Genomic DNA, 21,832 nt, shown 5'->3' with positions numbered 1-21,832 from the left:
AGGCTATTCACTGCTACCTATGAGGTTGGAGCCCAGGGTCAGTCCATGTATACTCTTTGGGTAGTGGCTTAGTCCTGGAAGCTCTGGTTGGTTGGCATTGTTGTTCATAGGGGCTCTTAAGCCCTTTCAAGCTCTTTCAGGCCTTTCCAACATTCCTTCAATGGGGGTCCTGTTCTCAGTTCAGTGGTTTAATGATGGCATTTACCTATGTATTTGCTGTATTCTGGCTGTGTCTCTCAGGAGAGATCTACATCCGGTTCCTGTCGGCCTGCACTTCTTAGAAGCAGTCACTTTTAACCACTGCAACAATTCTATGAGATTTATTTGCATTTCTGACAAAGTGTTAAGTACTTATGGGGCTGGAGAGATGGCTCAGTGGTTAAGAGCACTGACTGCTCTTCCAGAGGTCTTGAGTTCTATTCCCAGCAACCACATGGTGGCTCACAACCATCTGTAATGGGGTACAGTACCCTCTTCTGGTGTGTCTGAAGGGATCAACAGTGTAATCACATACATTAAATAAATAAATCTTTAAAAAATCTGATGCTTACAGCTAAATTTAAAAAAAAGTACTTATGTACTTATTCCTCAATAAACTAGCATAGCCCATTCAAAAGGATGGCAGTATAAATATTTTCATTTTCAAATAGGTTTTATTAGTCAAATTGTTTGGTATACCTCTATTCTTAGATGAAAATGTATATACAATTTGAAAACAAAACAATACTTTAATGATGAAATGATTATACTAACATGAGTACCAGGAAGATGACTCAATGGGGGGAAAATGTGCTTGGTATGCATGGCTTTACTGCATTTACTAGATTTGTGGTGTTTCTCTTCAGTAGGGATTCATTCCTTTGAAGAAGAGTGTAACATGCAAAGGCTTATATAATCGATCACATTGATTATATTAGTAGGGTTTACACTGATGTAACAAAGTTTTACTGCATCAATTACATCCATTGGTTACTTCTCCAGTATGCCTTCTTTCATGTTTCTGAAGATTACTTTGACTTACAAAGTCTTTACCACACTGATTACATTGATAATGTTTGTTTTCTGTATGAGTTTTCTCATGCCTTCGAAGATAAATGATATGTGAAAAGGCTTTACCACACTGATTACATGAATAGGGTTTCTCTCCAGTATGAATTCTTTCATGTACTTGAAGATTACAGCGACTTGCAAAGGTTTTACCACACTGATTACATACATAGGGTTTCTCTCCAGTGTGAGTTCTTTCATGTGTTTGAAGATTACTTTGACATGCAAAGGCCTTACCACATTGATTACACTCATATGGTTTCTCTCCAGTATGATTTTTCAGATGATTTTTAAGACGTCCAAAATGTGTAAAGCCTTTACCACATTGATTACATTCATATGGTTTGTCTCCATGACTTCTTTCATGCCTTTGAAGATAAACAATATGTGCAAAGGCTTTACCGCATTGATTACATTCATGGGGCTTCTCTCCTTTATGAGAGGCTTCATGTATTTTAAGATTACAGCGAAATGAAAAGGCTTTACCACATTGCTTACATGCATAGGGTTTCTCTCCAGTATGAATTTTTTTATGATTGTGAAAACTTGTGAAATGTGTAAAGGTTTTACCACATTCATTACATGCATAGGGTTTCTCTCCAGTATGAATTTTTTTATGATTGTGAAGACTTGTGAAATGTGTAAAGGCTTTACCACACTGATTACACGTATAGGGTTTCTCTCCAGTATGAATTCTTTCATGAATTTGAAGATGACGGCGCCTTGCAAAGGCTTTACCACACTGATTACATAAATAAGGTTTCTCTCCAGTGTGAGTTCTTTCATGTGTTTGAAGATTACTCCGACTTGTAAAGGCTTTACCACACTGACTACATTCATAGGGTTTCTCTCCAGTATGAATTCTTTCATGTACTTGAAGTTCATTTCGACGTGCAAAGGCTTTACCACACTGACTACATTCATAGGGTTTCTCTCCAGTATGATTTTTATAATGTTTTTTAAGAAGCCCAAATTGTGTAAAGCCTTTACCACATTGATTACATTCATATGGTTTGTCTCCATGACTTCTTTCATGCCTTTGAAGGTAAATGATATGTGCAAAGGCTTTGCCGCACTGATTACATTCATGGGGCTTCTCTCCTTTATGAGAGGTTTCATGTATTTGAAGATTACTGCGACATGCAAAGGCTTTACCACACTGACTACATTCATAGGGTTTCTCTCCAGTATGAATTTTTTCATGCTTGCGAAGACTTGTGTAATGTGTAAAGGCTTTACCACATTGATTACACGCATAGGGTTTCTCTCCGGTATGAATTCTTTCATGTGTTTTAAGATAATGGCGACTCCCAAAGGCTTTACCACACTGATTACATTCATAAGGTTTCTCTCCAGTATGAGTTCTATGTTCTTGAAGACAACTGTGATGTGCAAAGTCTTTTTCATACTGATAATATTTATAGGGTGCTACTTCCAAATGAGGTCTTTGGTGTAAGGAAGAATCAGATCTAAAGGCTTTATCACATTGATTATATTCATAGGTATCCTCTTCATTATTGGTTCTTTTGTGTGTTTGAAAATACATGTGATGGTTAAAGCCTTTAGTACATGGCTTACATTTATCAATTTCTCTTCCAAGATGAGTTTTTTCATGTCTTTGAAGAGAAGTCAGAGCTTTACCACACTGAGTGCATTCATAACATTTTCTTACAGTGTGATTCACACTACATATGCAAAGTGAACCAGGATAAACAAAAGAATTCCCATATTCCTGGTACTCATAAGACTTTTCTCCATTGTAAGTCTGTTGATTCATTCCCACTGTAGTTGGAACACCAAGTGCTTGTAAATTCATGTCATATTCATGAAGTCTATTCATATATCCTCTAACTGTTGTTGGCGAAAGAGAGGTAAACTGCATCTTTCCATAGTCCTTGTGCACAAATGGCTTGTTTCCTGAGTGGCAGATGATATCCCTATTAAATAAGAATAACAAATAAAAGGTTTTCACACTGAATTCACATAATCTAACCTTTTATATCTCAGAGATGTGGTATAAGGATTCAGGTTCTTCCACCACGGCAATCCTCTTGTGTCTCAAACTGCTCCTCTCACTACACTAGCATAAGTCACTACAAATACATAGGAACACTAGGATTAATATAGACTATTTGCTTATAAAAGGCCTTGGGTAGATGCTGATTCCCCTAATCAATGTGTATACCTTTTATACTTGAATGGTATAAAACTAAATGGATGGACAGTTCTACAACATGGCTCTCACAGGGCTAAGATTAAAATGCTAACGTCTGGTAAGGCTTTGTTCTATTGTCTTCTTTCTTAGAGGAATGCCTTGCAAACACTGATCAGGTACCTGACACTGAGGTATAGAGTACTGTGAAAATTTAATAAAAAAGTGTGCTTATTTACAGTCTTTCATTTCCTTAAAGCTTCAGGGCACACTAAAATTTCTTCAGAAATACATATATATCAACATGCACATAAAATGCATCAGAAGAAAATCCCCCATGCTCATGGATTAATAGAATTAACATGTAAAAATGGTCATTTTAACAAGAACAATCTGAAGATTCAATGCAACTCCCAGCAAAGTCCAACACAATTCTTTACAGATCTTGAAAAAAAAATGCTAAACTTCCTATGAAAAAGCAGAAAACCCAGGATATTTAAAATGATCCTATACAATGAAAGAACTTTTAGAAGTATCACCATCCCTGATTTCGAGCTGTTTTATAGAGTAATAGCAATAAAAACCTTATGATATTAGCATAAAAACAAACAACTTGATAAATTGAATTGATTCAAAGTCTCAGACATAAATATACACACCTATGGACACTTGATTTTTGACAAAGAAACTAAAATTATACAAGGGGAAAAAATAAAGCATTTTCAACAAATGGTGCTGGTCTAATTGGATATCTGAATATAGAAGAAAGTGAATAGATCCACAGCTATTACCCTGCACAAAATTCAAGTCCAAGTATATCAAAGACCTCAATATGAATCCAGACACACTAACCTTGATAGAAAAGAAAGTAGGGGATAGCACTGAACTTATTGGCAAAGGAGAAAACATCCTTAACAGAGCTCTAATAACTCAGACACTAAGATCAACAATTAATAAAGGAGACCTCATAAAACTGAAAAGGCAAAGGACACCATCACAAGGACAAAACAGAATCCTACAGAATGGAAAATATCTTCACCAACCCCACATTTGGCAGAGGGCTGACTCAAGAAATTAAACATGAGCAAACCAAATAACCCCATTAAAAAATGAGGTACAGATCTAAACACAGAATGCTAAACAGAAGAATCTCTAATGGCAGAGAAGTGGCTTAAAGAAATATTCAACATCCTTAGTCACCAGGGAAATACAAAGCAAAATGACTCTGAGATTCTATCTTACACCCACCAGAATGGCTAAGATCAAAAATTTAAGCAGCAGCTCATGGTGGTTAGGATGTGGAGTAAGGGGAACACACTTTGCTGATGAGGATAAAAACCACCTTGGAAATCAATTTGGTGGTTTTTCAGAAAATTGGAAGTAGATCTACTTCAAGACCCGACTATACCATTCCTGAACATATATCATAAAGGACACCCCACCAACCTTTGGATCTATGAGCAGGGGCAGGAAGGACTGAAGGAGCCAGAGGGGTGAAGGACATGACAAGAATACCTGTAGAATCACCTAACTTGGGCCAACAAGCTCACAGAGACTGAACCACCAATCAGAGCAATCACATGATTGGTGGACATATTGTAATAGTTGTGTAGTTTAGTCTTTATGTGGGACATCTAACAGCTGGAACAGGGCTGTCTCTGACACCGTTGCCTGCCCTTGGGAATCTTTTCCCCCACAGGGCTACTTCATATAGACTCAATAAAAGAAGATGCACCTAGTCTTACTGCAGCTTGATATGCCAAGACTCAATAATATCATGGAAGGGCTCCCCTTTTCTGAAAAGAAAAAGAGAAGGAATGGAGGAAAGAGAGAAGTACCTTTCGTGTTTTCCAGAACTCTGACAATGTTCTTCAATATTCTGACTGTTCCATTTGTAGCCTAAAATATAGTACCAGAAAATGTCTGCTATATTATTAAAAATTATGCAAAATTTAAGTTACTATCTTTGTCGAACCTGAGAATCATACCTGATTTATTCACCACATTCTTCCACTTTCATAATTGAGATCAAAGTAGTGTACCAATAACCAATAAACACTTGTCCCCTTGTCTAACAGGTGAAGGAAAAAAATTAACATTCTTACCTATAGCAATGAGGTTCCTGCAGGTTTGCATCATCACATCTTTGTAGAGATTCTTCTGGGAAGGATTCAGCAAAGCCCACTCTTCCTGAGTAAAACTCACATACACATCCTCATAGGTGACTGCATCCTAAAATTTCCCATATATGTACATAATAAAAATGGTGAGACTTACTGCATTGTAGCGTACACTTTATTTTGATTATATTTACATAATTCGGTGTGCTCCACACATTTATTTCATGTCACAGAATTTCAAATGCAATCACCAAGTCATTTTAAAAGGAACCAAAAAAAAAAAAAATTCCTGTCTCTCTTTTCTGAACCTAGAAAAAGCATGTGGCATTGCAATACAAATGACTATTAACCAATATACAGAAAGACATGCAAACAGAGCCAACACTTTTGCTTATACATCAACAAAACTGTATCAAAATTACTAACTTCAAGTAAGATTGGACAAGCAGGGCATGTTGGCTCACACCTTTAATCCCGTACTTTAAGAGGCAGAGACAGGTAAATATCTGTGATTTCAAGGCCAGCCTTGTCTATGTAGATATTTCCAGGACAGAAAACCTGTACAAAATGAAACCCTGTTTCAAACAAACAAATGAAAAAGGATAGAAAGCACTCAAGGGCTCACTCAAAATTTCTCCAAAGAGTTAAATATTCATCCTGTAAGAAGGAATGGAACTGAAGACATTTTGGGCAAACTTCATTTTAAATAGGGGTCAAATAAAGTTCCCAAGACCTCCCTGGGTAACTGACATCCTGCTTGGCAGAGACATGTACCTGGGTAACTGACATCCTTGTTGTCAAGTTGAAACATGAGTACTAGACAAGTTGCACAACTAATAAGAACAGGATAAATTTACCACAAATACATGTTCCTAAGGAAGTCCACTAGCCCTAAATTCTGATGGGTGAAAAATATAACTGTAACTTGACACAGATGTTTGTAGTTTTTAGGCTTAAAGGCTCTGTAACATTTTGGCTTGGGGTCACAGGTCAGCTCCCGAGTCTGTTTTGTGTCCCTGATCAAAAGCAGTTTGATTTCATTTTTCTTTTCTGTATCAACTCGGTGTTTGAATTGTGTTAGATCTAAGAAGACCCTATAATGACTCTTGCCCTAGTTTAAACTGTAAGGCTACTAAGATATTCCTACAACAAAAAAATGTATTTTTGATAAATTACTGGTTGAGAAAGTTCTCAGAAACATTAACAAAGAAAATGCTGATCAAAAAACTAGATACAGGAAGAAAGCAACAGTTAAGATTATGTGTTGTTTTGGCAGAGAATGTTAATCAAGTCCCAATACACAAACAAATACAATGCTCTTCTCTCTCTCTCTCTCTCTCTCTCTCTCTCTCTCTCTCTCTCTCTCTCTCTGTGTGTGTATGTATTCAAAAGACTCGTGCACATATTTTTAAAATTTAAAGACAAACTTTAAACATAAACAAAGGTAAGGAGAATGTTATGCATCTGTAACCCATGTGTGCTGGATAGTTTTATGTCAACTTGACAGAAGATACAGGAATTGGAGAGGAAAGCAGCACAACTAAGAATACACCTACAGGAGATGAGGCTGTGGACAAAACTGTACAGTATTTTCTTAATTAGTGATTGATGATGAAGTGTCCAGCCCAGTGTAGGTGATGCCATCCTTGGGCTGGTTGTCCTAGATTCTATAAGAAAGCAGACTGAGCAATCCAACAGGTAAGTTATCTCTTCCATGGCCTCTTCCTCATCTCATACCTCCAGCTTCTAGCCATTTTACTTCCTATCCTGACTTCCTTTGATGCACAGTGATATGAAGTATAAGCCAGTATAAAATCCTTTCCACCTCAACTTCCTTCTTAGTTATTGTGCTTCGTCCCAGCAGTAGAAATCCTAACCAGACAGGTTGGTACCAGGATAGTGGGGAGATACTTTTACAGATATAATCACGATGTTTGGGGGAAGACCGTGGAAGGACTTTGGAACTTTGGGCCCCTGAGTGTTGAAAGTTCAGGGAGCTGTTGTGTAGAATCTTAGAAGATACAGACTATTGAGAACATTACAGAAGATGGAAGCCTGGCTTGTGAAGTTTCAGAGGACAGTAAAGACTCTACCAGGCCTTTCTGTGTGCTGAATCTATGATATCTGGTCACATAGAACCAAAGAATCAACTCTGATTAACAAGAGACCAGAAACACTGAAGTAAAACCTTTGTCTTACTAGGACAATTGACAACGGTTAGCTGCAGCTAAAAAATTTGCAAAGGTTTAAGAACAGACCAGCATCCCTGAAGTGAAATCTTCTGGTCAGGGTTTTCTCAGACTCAATACACAGAAGCTGCGTTCCAGAGGTGGCCAAGATAATATCTTTTATTAGCAGCCAAGCTTGGTAGTATAAGACTCACCCATACTGGTTTTGAAGATGTAAAAGGGTCATATAGAGCAGTTGAAGCTTGGCACTGTGAGAGGCCATTGGTGAAGGAACAGCTTTAGTAGCAGCTGCAGGCCAGGATCATGGACAGATTTATAGCTCAGCACCATGAAGAAAGCCTAGGAGAGGCTATCTTTGTTAGGGTTGTACTGCTGTGAACAGACACTATGACCAAGGCAACTCTTATAAGAACAACATTTAATCAGAGCTGGCTTACAGGTTCAGAGGTTCAGTCCACTATCGTCAAGGCATAGCAGTGTCCAGGCAGGCATGGTGCAGGGGGAGCTGAGAGGTCTACATCTTCATCTGAAGGGTGCTAGCAGAATACTGGCTTCCAGGCAGCTAAGATGAAGGTCTTAAAGCCCACACCCATTTTGACACACCTACTCTAACAGGGCCATACCTTCTAATAATTGCCACTCCCTGGCCCCCATGGGCTTGTTCAAACATATGAGTTTATGGGGGCCATACCTAAACATAGCATAATACTGTTGGGCCCTACCTTGGTGTTTCCCCCCCACCCCTTGCTGAGCCTTTTAGCCTGCTATAGCAAGAAATTGTTTACACCCTTGGGAGCTGCTCTTAGCCCCTGATTTGGGGCTGGGATTTTCCATGGCACCCTTCCTCCCCACTGAGCCTTCCTGCTTGTTGTTGTTAAGAAGTTGTTTATGTCCCTGACTGGACCTGGAACTTTCCACCACACAGACTTTTCCTGTTTTCCTGGTTGGGGATTTTCACCTGCCTTGTTGTTTTCCTTGGCTTTTGCCTCGGGTATATAAGGAGATCTCAGTAAAGCCTTGGTGGCATTCGCTGAAAATGGGTGACCCGTGTACGTGTTTTCGTTCAATCCCACAGACCTACGCCTGATACTCACACACTGGCGGCATGGGCGCCGACGTAATACAAAATACACTTAGTCCAACTTCAAAAGTCCTCATAATGTTTGGCAGTCTCAATAGTGTTAAAAGTCCAAAGTTCAAAGTATCTTCTGAGATTCATTCAATCACTTAACTGTAATACCCTAAGCAAGACAGGAAACCAGCTGGACAAACTCCAAACTCTCCATCTCCAATTCTGATGTCAAAGTTGTCTTCAGATCTCCATCTCCTTTTTCATCTTTGTTGAGTGCAACAAACTTCTTTCTCCTGGGCTGCTTCCACTCCCTGTTAGCCGCTTTCCTCAGTAGATAGCCCACACCTCAGGCATCTTCAATGTTTGGGATCACAAATGATCTTCTGGGCTCCTCCAGCTCTGCCCTCGGTAGCACTCTAAGCTCAGGTTGATCCACTCCACTGCCACTGCTCTTCTTGGATATAATTTCATGGTACTGGTATCTACAATATACTGGGATCTTCTACTGCAACTAGGCTTCACCAATATCCTCTCATAGGCTCTCTTTATGGTGCCAAGCCTCAACCTGTTTGCATGACCCCTTCAGTCTTGGGCCATCAACTGCAGCCGAGGCTGCACCTTTGCCAAGGGACATCCATGGCCTCTCTCAGTGCCAAGTCTCAGTTTCATGACCCCTTCATGCCTTCAAAACCAGTACCACCCTGGTAACTCTTGCACATTACCAAGTCCAGCTGCAGCACAGGGTACAACCTTGGCTATCTCTGGAACACAGCTTCTTTGTGCTCTCAGAAAACACTTCCCCGATTTCACCTCAGTGATGCTGGCCTCTTCTTAATCACTGCTAATTTCTTAGCTCCAGCTAACCAGCATCAATTGCCTTTATAGTCTCTTCTATTCTTGACTCTAAAACCAGAGCCACATGGCTGAAGCTGCAGAATTCTGCTTCTTGCAGGAGCTGGAACATGGCCCCTGTTCTTTAACATTATCAGCAGCTTTCTATTTTCCAACTCCTTCACTGCTTAAGCTTGGCTGTCCTGGATCTTGTTCTGTAGATTGACCTTGAACTCAGAGATCTGCATGCCTGTCTCCTGGGATTAAAAGTGTATACCACCATGCCTAAACTTAACTTTTCTTTACCTAGAACTTGGTCTGTGCCATGCGGGCCTTGATCTCAGAGATCTGCTTGACTTTATCTCCTGGGATTAAAGCTGTGTATCACTATGCCTGGATCTAAATTTAGTTGGGTAGGATCTTGCCCCCAAGCCTCACTCCCTTAATTCAATTTAATATCTGTTAAGGCAGGATTCAGTTCCATTTCCCTTCCTGGTATGCTTTAATACTCAAATCTATATTTTGTATTTTTCCTTCCTCAGCTTGCTATGCTTGTTCAAAACACTCTTCATGAGACTTAACCAGAGAACAAAGCCTATGATGGGTGTTTCTGAGCCTTCCTTTGTCAATACAAATAATCTGAGTCTCTTTACCTTAGCCTCAGGCAGACTCTTCAGACAAGTGCAGTCATGTTCTTCACCAAAATATCACAAAACCAGTTTCTAGGCCACATATTGAAATTCTCAACTGAAACATCTTGGGCCAGGTCCAAACATTTCAAATCATTCTAAGCAACAAAGTCTTCCATATTCCTACTAGGATAGCCCATTAAGCCCCATTTAAAGCATTCCACAGCGTTCCAAATCCAAAGTCCCAAAATCCACATTCTTCCCAACAAAAGCATGGTCAGGCCTATCACAGCAATACCCCAATCCCTGGTACCAACTTCTCTGCCTTATTGGGTTTTACTGCAGTGAACAGACATCATGACCAAGGCAAATCTTACAAAGAATAACACCTAATAGAAGCTGGCTTACAGGTTCAGAGGTTCAATCCATAATCATCAAGGTGGAAACATGGCAGCATCCAGGCAGGCACGGTGCAGGAGGAGCTGAGAGGTTTACATCTCGATCCGAATACTCACTTTCAGGCAGCTAGGATGAGGGTCTTAAAGCCCCACATCCACAGTGACACACCTACTCCAACAAGGCCACACCTACTCCAACAGGGCCACACCTTCTACAGTGCTACTCCCTGGGCCAATCACATACAAACCATTATAGAGGTTACTGGTAAACAAGAAGCCCAATTGCAGCAAGAGGCCTGAACATATTGGAGATGGCACTAAAATGGAATGACCACCAAGAACAGCTTACAGTAGAGTGGAGGCAATTGGAGCATAGAAGACAAGTTGTATGGACTGCAGACAGCAGAGGTGGAGAAGATCATGAGTCCAAGATAAATGGACACTGAGCTATTCAAACTTGAAGGTTTGTTCTACTATGTTCAGACTGTGACTATGCCTTCTTCCCAAAAGTAGGTTGATAGTGATCCACATTTATCCAGTTCTCCAGATCCAGTCTCCAGAGACTCATCTGCAACTTTGTAGTAGAAACCCTGCAGTGGTCTCCTTTTCCTCTCTGACTGCATCCCAGTGGATCTCAAAGATCACTTCCAACCTTCTTTCCCCCCAACACATCCCAACCTCCAGCATCAGCAGGCATTCACTGTGAACACTCCAGCAAACAGGCTGGGGAACCAGCTAAAGATTTTGGCACTCCCTCCTCTCCTCCAAACCCAATCCTTGAGTTGCATCCCTTTTTCTACAACAAAATAACAGCCATAGCCATCCTTCCCCCTCAGACCACATCTCCTGGGAATCCCCCAGACCTTCCCTTTCTAACCACCCTTTCCACACTTGTTGCTTTATTTCAGGCCCCAACTCCAGAATTCGCTCCATGCTAAGTGACAGACCATTCCTGCCAGGGGACAGGGAAGCTATCTGTACATCTTTCTCTCTCCTCTAGATCCAACCCACCAGTCTCATTCCCAGTGATATAGAGTGACCTCTTCTCACTATCTTCCCCCATTCCAAGGAGACAAAGGAAGCAGATCTTGACTGAACTCTGCTCTCCTTTCTCTTATGAACCGCTTCAGACATCTAGCCACCCCCACTTCTAATGTCAGCTCCCAATATCCAGCAATGCTTTTTACCTGGAACCCTAAGTAGACAAAATAAAAGGTCCAAAGAGAATTTTCTACCAGGTAACACATAGCCATTACAATTCCTGAAAATACAGAGAGAAAACAAAAACCAAGAAACAAAACACCCACTCAAAAAGAAAGAAAAAAACAGCAATCAGCCTGTCATACACCTATAATCATCCCAATCCCAGATGCCCAGATGGAGAAACCATGGAGTGTGCTGTTTATTAGCTTTGTCCCATGACTTGTTCAGCCTGATTTCTTATGGAGTCCAGGACCACCAAGCCCAGGACAGCATCACCCACAATGAGCTGGGCCTTCCCCCATTAATCAATACAGCTGGATGGCATGGAGGAAGTTTCTCCATTGAGGATTCCTGTTTTGCAAGGACTCTAGTTTGTGTGTCAAGTTGACATAAGCCTACCAACACAGACACCTCTGACATAGACCAGGTCTCAGTAGCTTTCCTTACTAGGGAGGGAGATTCCACCACATGTATCCTTGACTCTAAAGCCAAAAAGATGTGGCCAAAACTACCAGGTTCTGTTGATTCCTAGGGATGAAACTTTGTCACCTCCTTCAATTACATTTGCACTAGCTTTCTGTTGCTGAAGGTTTCCTTCAGTTCCGTAAGTTTTTCCTTTAATTCCTTTCCACAAGTTGGGACTTTGGCTGGTTGGATGGTTGAAAGAGGTCACCACTCTGTTTATTCCATTTAGCATCAGGCTTTCTGCAAATTTTTATCTCTTTGCACATGGACTTAGCTCCATTACACTCCCTGGTTCTCCTTTTCTCCTCAAACTATACATTTTGTATTTCTTACTGCTTGTTTTCATTATAAATCTGCCTGAGTGTGACCACTTATAACCACATGACAGAGCTAATACTGGGCTGTTCTTGAAATCTTCTCTGCCAACGCCATTAATCCAAAACTCGTCAATTTAGCTGGGGCTGAAAAATCAGTCATGATCAACAAGCACCCTGCAGTAAGGATATAACCAGAGACCACAGAGGGGTGCTGCTTACTAGCTTGCTTTCAAAGTGAAACTTCTGTGTTACTAGGAAATTGATGCTGGATAGGTAGAGCCAAGAAATCAGTGGTGATTAAAGAGATACCAGCATTACTGAGGTGCAGTCTTCCAGGAAATGTTTCCTCAAGGTCCGCACACAGAAGCTGTGTTCCAGAACTGGCCAAGGTTGTATCTTGTCCTGACAGCCAAGTTTGGTAGTGTAAGAGTCACCCAGATGGTACTGGTTTTGAAAGTATGGGTGGGTCATGGAGAGCAGCTGAGGCTTGGCACTTTGAGAGGCCAGGAGAGGCCATTAGTAAAGAAATGGGCAGTTGAAGACACAGGATAGAAGGGTCAAGCAAAGATTTTGAGGTTCGGCACCATGAAGAGAGCCTATGAGACGCTATTGGTGAAAGTGAAGCTCAGTTGAGCAGAAGACTCCAGTAGTTTTGGCAATAACAGTACCATGGGATGACCTCCAATACAGTAGAGTGGAGCCAGCTGGAGCTCAAGGGCAAGCTGTGTGGAGGCGTAAGCTGGAGAAGTGACACAGAAGATCATGAGTGAGTCTCAAACAATTTGACATTGACTTCTTTATGCTGATAGAGTTTTATGTAGTGTAGATAGTGACTGCCCTGGTTCTTCCTCCTTGAAGAAGGTATTTCGTTTAATTTTGATTTCCACAGGAGCCAACAGCTGAAAGACTGAATTTAAGAAATTTATTATTTTTAGAGAAATTGGATATTTTAAAGAGACTGAAATTTTAATGTGTTTAAATTTGTAAAAATGTGTAAGTAGATTGATCTACTAACCACATTTTCCCCTCCTCCCCTCTTTCCAGTCCTTCCACACACCTCCCCCTTTCCCCCACCTTACTCATTCCTCCTCTGCTTCTCTTCAGAAAAGGGCAGGTCTCCCATGAATATCAACCAGCCATGGCACATAAGATTGTGAGACTTTTTAAAGTTATTTATGTTTTTAATGTAAGTTCTTGAGGATGAATAAGAAAAGAAGGGTTGTAGTTTCACAGTGATATGTCTGTGTGTCAAGTTGACAAGGGGTCAGTTGGCTGGTTTGGGGGCAACTTGATACAGCTACAGTCATCATAGAGAATGGAGCCTCAGTTGAGGAAATGAGATCCTGCTATAGTACATTTTCTCAATTAGTAATTGATGAGGGAGAGCCCAGCCTCGTTGATGAAGGTGCCATCCAGGAACTGGCGGTCCTAATTTCTATAAGAAAGGCTGAGCAAGCCAGCGGAAGCAGCCGGTAACCAGAACCCCTCTGGCTTCTGCAGAACCTCCTGCCCTTAGATTCCTGTACAGTTTGAGTTCCTGTATTCACATCCTCCAGAATAAACACTGATAGGAAGTGTAAACAAACAAAAAAACAAAAATGATAAACAAACAAAAAATTAACAACAACAACAACAACAAAAACCCTTGTTTTTTGGTCATGGTTTTTAGAAACCCTAATTAAGACACAATGATGCAGGAGACTCAAGATTAATGCCTTGAATGCATGCCATCATGCTGTAAAAAGTGATACCCTCTGCCAAAGATCAAAAGTCAAGGTGTGAGTAAATATAAGAACAGAATCAAATGTTTCACACGTACAAAAGCCTAAATATCCAAATATCCATCTGCCAAAAATATAAACATAAAAACATCAGGCTGGTAAAATGGCCTGGCATGGAAAAGCAATTTGTTCTATTTTATCCCACATCATTTAGGGATAGAGTCTGTAATGATGGAGATGGTGTGGCTGCATGAGAAGAAACAAGGCTGCTCAATTTCAACCACACAACGAAAAGGAAGTGTGGTGAGGGTATAAACACTCAATGCCCTTCCGCAGAGACTAACTTCCTCCAGAAGGCTCCTCTTTCTAAAGGTTCCGTAAGCACCTCAGTGAAAAGCACAAACCAGACACAAATGTTCAAATACATCATCCTACATTGGAGGTCTTTCATTCAACCTACCACATTTTCACATAGGTCATAATAGGATCACAGTCAACCCATGATGCAAAATGCATTTAGTCTAACTACAAATTCCCCAGATTATATCACAGTTCCAACACTATTTGAATGTTCAAAGTTTCTTCTGACACTCAAAACAATCTCTTTACTGTGACATCTTGTAAATTCAAAACACTAATTTATATCTTCTACACAACACACGATGACACAGAATACACTTTTACTCTAAAGAAATAAGAACAGATCAGATCAAAGCAAGCCTGAAACCATGCTAGGAAAACACCAAATCTGCAGTTCTGTGCTAGATACCTGGGGCTTCAAAGTTTTTAGATGACTCTTTCTCACTGCGACTTTTTGCATGCCTCTCTTTGGCTACTTCCACTTCCTACACGAAGCTGTCAAATGACAAATGTCTCAAAGCTTGGATATCTTAACCCCTTGTAATCTCAAAATGTAAATGAAGTTTATCTTCAAGGCTTCATTTAATGAACTCTCAGAGTCTCCTCACTGGAAATGGAACTCTGCTAAACAGATGGCTGCAACAGTGTTGAACTAGAAGCATAGAGGGAAAATCCATAACCTTAAAATCTTTCATCTTTCTTCTTTCAACAAATAGTGGCTTACAGATGCCACCATCATCGTGGATTCTATCTGTGGGTGGACCTGGCTCTACTGGAACAGAGCAGCAGCAGATCCTGTATGAAGCTGCTCTCTGGGACTATGAATCACCTGTCCTTTTCCTTCCACAGTTAAACGCTTAGCTGGGCAGTGCAGTGACCTTACAGTACCTATTCTATCTTTTCAAAGAAGAGCAGGTGCCTTCTCTTTAATGGCCCTAATCTCCCTGATAGTTGCTGCCTCTGTTTCAGCACATGACTGCCATCTGAAACTACCTAGTGCTCTGTCCCTATGGTTACTCTTTTCTCTACAGACTTGCAGGAGTCATCAGTAACAACCATGCCACAGACTGAATGTTTGGTCAAGAAAACAGCCCATTACTCTTTCATTCAGCCTTACTGAATTTCATGCGATGTGGGCAGAATACAGACAGATAATATGCCAAAATATTACACAAACAACTCATCTTAGTGACTATTCTATTGCTGTAAAGAAACATTATAACCAAGGTGTCTTAGTCAGGGTTCCTATTCCTGCACAAACATCATGACCAAGAAGCAAGTTGGGGAGGAAAGGGTTTATACAGCTTACATTTCTGCATTGTTGTTTATCACCAAAGGAAGTCAGGACTGGAGCTCAAGAATGTCAGGAAGCAGGAGCTGATGCAGAGGCCATGGAGGGATGTTTCTTGCTGGCTTGATTCCCCTGGCTTGCTCAGCTTGCTCTCTTAGAGAACCCAAGACCACCAGCCCAAGGACAGCACCAACCACAGTGGGCTGGGTTTCCCACCACCCCTTGACCACTAGTTGAGAAAATGACTTACAGGTGGGTCTCATGGAGACATTTTCTCAACTGAGGCTCCTTTTTCTGTGATAACTCCAGCTTGTGTCAAGTTGACACACAAAACTAGCCAGTACACAAGGCAACTCTATAATGGAAGGCTTTTAATTTGGGGATTGATTATAGTGGCAGGTTAGTTCATTATCATGCAAGGAAGCATCTTTGTGGACAAACATGGGGCTAAGTGTTACATCCTAACACAGGCAAGCAGGCAGAAACGTTTACCTTGTAGAGGTCTTTCAAAACCTCAAAGCCCACCTACAGTGACACACCTTAACAAACAAGACACACCTACTGCCACGTGGGCATATCTCATAATTTTGCAAAATTAATTCCAATTATTGAGGACCAGACATTGAAACATAAGAGCCTAAGGCCATTGAGTAAATATAAATAATGACAGAAATATAACCTAAGTAGAGAGCTCTAATGAAAAAGAAAGGGGAAAAAATTGAGAGAAGCAGAAAAAGAAAAAGAGATGGGGGTTGGGGGAAGACAGAGAGAAAGACCAAAAGAAAACATTACATGGAATAGAAAGGAGCCTCCTCCTTTGGCAGGTTATAGGCTTCTTCACTATTAACTTCCCTTCCTGTCCAGTGAGGCCTCCAAACTTGGGATTAAGTACCTATTTTTTCTATCTGCATGGTATAACCCCTTGTTTCCATAATGACAATGGACTGATCCTCTGAAACTGTAAGCAAGCCCCAGTGAAATGTCCTTTATAACAGTAGGTTTTTCTTTTCAGCAATAGAACACCAGCACAGATACCAATCCATGGCATTTCAAGAGATAAAATATCTAAAAACACACTTAGCTACAGTGATGTTGAGGTAAAGTAGGCCACTTCATGGTACAGGAATGCCATTAATAACTGACTGTATCAACCTGTCCTGTGTAAAATGTTACCCACTGCATGCTGTATGCTGACAAAGAAGTTACAGCCAACTTCCCTGTGTCTCAATCTTCTCACCAGGTTTGCACTTACCCATATGAGAGAATTGCCCCACTGGAAATTTCACTGGCTCAAGCTAACCTCCAGAAATTGTATGCCTACCAATTTAGTTTACCTTCATTCATATGGTATGAATTAACTCATGCTGAGAAAAGTACACAGAAAGCACTCATCCTGCCCTATAAAATCTGTCTTTATATCAGAGACCTCTGCAACTCATTGCCTAACCTGTTTCCCCCTGTAGTGTATACAATAAATTATTCCCTGTATTCTGGTCTCAAAGGAAAAGCCATGGTCCACATACAAACTCTTTTCCTGTTACTGAATGGACAGTCCACTTCATGACTCAAATGGGTAGTTTTAGAACTGTGTGCTACTAGAACCCTTTAATCCAAATAATGAGGAGTGGATTCAGGACAGCAGCAAAATCAATGCCCTGAGGAGCTACACACAGGATCAAGTCAACCTTAGAAAGCAATGTTAGACTCTAATAAAGAAAAATTTCTTCAATAAAAACAAGCTTCCAGCTCTGGATAACACTCAGAGGAACTGGCAAAGAACAGATATGCTAACTTACATACACACTAAGTGTATACATTCCCCATATGCTGTCAACCTGAAGAAATGTTGCTTACTGCCCTCTGGCTATCAAGACTCCTTAAAAGTGCTTTCTTATACAACGCAGGACAACCTGCACAGGAGGCACCAACCACAGTGGGAGAGACACTACCACATCAATCATTAATCAAGAAAATACTCTATACATTTACCCACAGGCCGGTGTGTTCTAACTTATTTCAACCTGATCATAGCTAACCAGCATAACTACTCAGTCACCGCGAACACCCAAAGAGATGTTTAAGTAACACTTAACACTCAGTTTGCAGCATGTACACATTCACATGTAAATTTTTGAAAATCTGTCAAGTTTATATCTAGAGAGATGGTTCAGCAGTTAAGGCCACTTTTGCAGAAGACCTGAGTCTAGTTCCCAGAACTAACAAGGTGGCACAAAGTTATCTATAGATCCTGTTGCAAGGCATCTAATGGCTTCTTCTGTCTTCCGTGGAAACCAAACAGCCAGGTGACGACCACACATGCATGGAAGCAAAGCACTCATGCATAGGAGGCAAACTTAGTAAACTGGAAATACAGACTCCCTTATCTCTTATTGTGTCGGCAGGAATATAATGGCCAGAAACACATAGAAATATGACAAACACCTGTAGCCAAAGTTATAACTTGGTAACTAAAAGAATCAAGGAACTCAAAGGAGAGGAATTGCAAGGTTGTAGACAAAAAATCTCGATATTATTTCAGTACACAATCTAAGCTATAGATTCAACAAATTCCTCAAAAAGAGATTTCTGCGAAGAACAACGAAAACCGATTACAAAAGGTCATCATGAATGACAACATGAGCAAAACAAGACTGAACAGACAGCACAGTGACACCGTCTGACTTCAAAACTCCCCTACACCCGCAATAAAGACTGTGCTGCTGAGAAAAAATAAAGAGATCAGCAGAACATGAGAGAACACTCAGAACAAAATCACAATTAATATTGGGTCAATTTCGCCAACTTGAGCCAGGAAACAGTGAGGCTGGCCTTCCTGACAGAAGTGACTGGACCCCCGCGGCAACTACCTGCGAAAGTGTTAATAACGCAGACTTTACACCTGCGCAGAGTTAACTGCAGACGGATCCTCCACCTCAATGTCAAGGGCCAGGGGAAGATCTTCTAGAAGACACCAGAGAAACTAGAGCTCTGCCAGTCAGAAAAATTTGCCTTTGGGGACTATGAAAGCCGCGCATGCGCGCACACTGCAAGATGACGTCAGCAACAAGACAACCACACACACAGCACCCCAATACCCTGTTCTGCACAGGCGCGCCCCAGGGATGGAAGTTATTCAGCGGCTGCCGGGAGCCTGAGTTCCAGGGGTTGCAGGAACCTCACGGGGTGTCACGTCTCTCCTCCACTTCCCGCAGCCCAGGGCGAACAAGCTCCCGCAGCTCCGTCCCGGTGACGGAAGGCGGCCCCGCTCACCATGGTGCGGATTCCGAGCTCTCCCCGCTCGGCTCACAGCTCCCGGCAGCAAGACAGCGCGAAATAGAGACACGGGGGGCCTCCCTAAGCACCCAGTGGAGCCTGCACTATGGCGGACCGGAAGTGTCCACTCCTATTCTGACTGGCAGTCTGCCTCGAGGCCCTGATTGGCTAGTGACAGGAGCAACTCGGTCAGAGAGAGTGGCTCGCATAGGTGGTTCCTAGCCCTTGCTTTCACTCCAGGCACAGAACTGTCCCAGACTTGCAGAGACTAGCATAGCAGTAGAGCTTGCGCCTAAACTGCAAAGTGGTCCCTGCACTTTTCCTGAACGCAGTAGATACTTCTTCTTCCTGGGCAGAGAGTATTCGGTTATCAAAGCAGAGGCTGTCTGCCAGCTTCTCCCTGCATCCCTCAGTCCGTACTTATTACAAAGTTGGCTGCCATGCCCCGCCCCTACCCTGAATTTGTCCCGCCCAGGGTTTGGGCTGCCCTTCATCCAGCTGCCTTTCCCTATATAATCCAACCATTTAAGTTACCTGAAGGTTTTTTTGTTTGTCTGTTTTTTTTTTTTTTTTAATCTACCCTTTATGTCCCTGCTCTCTTGGTTGGACTCTCCCCCCGCCCCTTCCTCCTCTCCTCATATGAGTCATGTCCACCCTGCTCTCTACCACACGCCCCTGCTTCTTGCTGTCTTCTCCCATTTTCCCATTTACCTACATTAACTTTCTCCTCCACCATACCTAGGACCACTCATGTCCTTCCTTCCTTCCTTCCTCCCTCCCTCCCTTCCTTCCTTCCTTCCTTCATTCCTTCCTTCCTTTATATTCATCCACAGTATCTCTAGCATACGCACACGTATCATCACTCAATGGGCAGTGGAGTGGTCCTCCTGCTCACAGATGAAATGACGCCCAGCCCATTCAAGTCAAATTTAAGCCACGGAACTGATATTCACCAGGCATCAGCAATTTCAATAAGGCACACTTAGGATTGCTCGCCAAATATTAACTTTCCCAGCCTTCTGAGGTCGCAATGGCCTTTCATGCCACCTTTTGGGAGGTGGAGGCAGGGCATCAAAAGCTTAAATTAGCTTGGTCTATGGGAGCAAACACCAGTAATTATTGTCTCCAAAGTGGAGGTATCTAGGGAGATATCAGTATAATGTGTGCAAGCTCATGACTCATGGTATGCAGGTTTATTAAGAACTACAACTCTGATGCACCTATTTAAGGGGGAAAAGCAGACTGAGTCAGTAGAAATCTAATTTCAAAATGTTGATAAGAAGCCAGTATACGTCAGACCACACTGTGGCCTTGGGTGGTAACCACAGCCTGTCAGGCCAAAGACCCTGGCTCCCTTGACTCCTTTAAGACTCTACCTCGAGCACCAAAACAGACCTTGTCATGTAGGTCCTTGAGCAAGGACACAGGGCTTGTGCCTCTGAGGAAATACTGGATTGGCATGGCTCCCAAAAGACCGATTTCTAACCTCAAAATGAAAAAAGCAAGCAAGCAAGCAAGCAAGCACACGTGAAAATGAGAACAAAAGGATTATTGTATGAAAAGATAGGGCCTAGAAAGAAAGAAATTAGAGATTAAAGTTGTGTCATAGAGAAGGAGGAAATTTGATTTAAATACCTTAACTTATATTATCTTTTTTTAAAAAGACAGACTCAAATTGCTATTTTCTCACATGATCTGAGAGTGATGGTGCAATTCTGGAATTCCATCACTTGAAAGGTGCATGTTTAAGGTCTTGTATGGCTACAGGTTAAATTGACATAGAAACTTGAGGAACTTAATCAGAATCTGCCATAAAATGGCATTTCATTTAAGGTTCAGTGGACCAGTGATGCCCAAGCAAGGAAGGGGGTCTAAAATGAGCACCCAGTATTCTCTACCACCAAAATGAAAACGGATCAACTAAAACCAATATTCTGAAGTAGGTGGATGAGAAGGGCATGCTGTGAGAGGAACCAGCTAGTTGGCTGAAAGAGTAAAGGCACTTGCAACCAATCCTGAGGCCCTGAGATCTATACTCAGGATAGAAGCTATTCCTTCAACTTTAATGCTTCTAACCTCTGTGGCATGTATCTTTTCACACATGTCAATAGCCTAATTTCTTTCATAAATAAAACTGAAAACAAAATAAAACACAGAAAGGCACCAAAACAAAAAAGATCCAGTAAAATACCTAACTATGAACAACCATTGTCCAAAATAGAACCCCGTCCCCACACCGCCAGAATGACAATGGGAAGAAAGGTTTACAGTTAACTTCCTACAACTTATCCAGTTATCTCTGCACAGCTTCCAAAAACGGGAAGAAATGAAGAGCTTTACATGGAAATTACGCCCTGGGCATTTCTGCTGCATTAAACCACTAACTCTACTATGAATAACTAAAGAAAGAAAATCAAAGAAAGCAGGATAGACAAAAATAATTATACCAAATAGCATGTGCTAGGTCTGTCACTGTCCTATGGACTCTGCCTCAGGCCTACTCAGGCTGTGCCTAAACAGCGTCCAGATTGAAGCCTGAGTGTTTTATGGTCATCAAATTTACTGAGTTCCTTTGGGACAGGAAGAGTTCATTGTGGACACTTCTCACGTCTGAAGATCTGAGACCTCAAGATAAGGCTGTTCACCACACACCTGGGCAGTGACTTCCTCGGGGACTAAGGTGCTAGAAGCCATCAATAACATATGCTGCTGTCCTGGGACATTCATGTGTGCTTCTGTAATCTTCACACAGGTACCATGTAGA

The 21,832-nt window shown here is 41.5% G+C and overlaps 1 protein-coding gene across 8 annotated transcripts; it reads right to left on the bottom strand.

The window, feature by feature from the left end:
- Window positions 1–633: 633 nt before the first annotated feature.
- On the bottom strand, window positions 634–20,004 carry Zfp347 (zinc finger protein 347). Of its 8 annotated transcripts, none has more exons than XM_087555594.1 (4): window positions 19,920–20,004; window positions 5,305–5,431; window positions 5,038–5,098; window positions 634–2,984 (listed from the first exon to the last, which is right to left on the bottom strand). In XM_087555594.1, the coding sequence occupies exons 1-4, from the start codon at window positions 19,926–19,928 to the stop codon at window positions 953–955; spliced, it is 2,229 nt and encodes a 742-aa protein (XP_087411720.1). In that variant the 5' UTR covers window positions 19,929–20,004; the 3' UTR covers window positions 634–952.
- Between the last annotated feature and the right edge of the window lie 1,828 nt (window positions 20,005–21,832).

Source organism: Rattus norvegicus, chromosome 7 (assembly GCF_021556685.1).
Source record: "Rattus norvegicus strain SHRSP/BbbUtx chromosome 7, alternate assembly SHRSP_T2T, whole genome shotgun sequence".
NCBI classification, from domain to species: Eukaryota; Metazoa; Chordata; class Mammalia; order Rodentia; family Muridae; genus Rattus; species Rattus norvegicus.
This window is presented reverse-complemented; position numbering and strand designations above follow the sequence as displayed.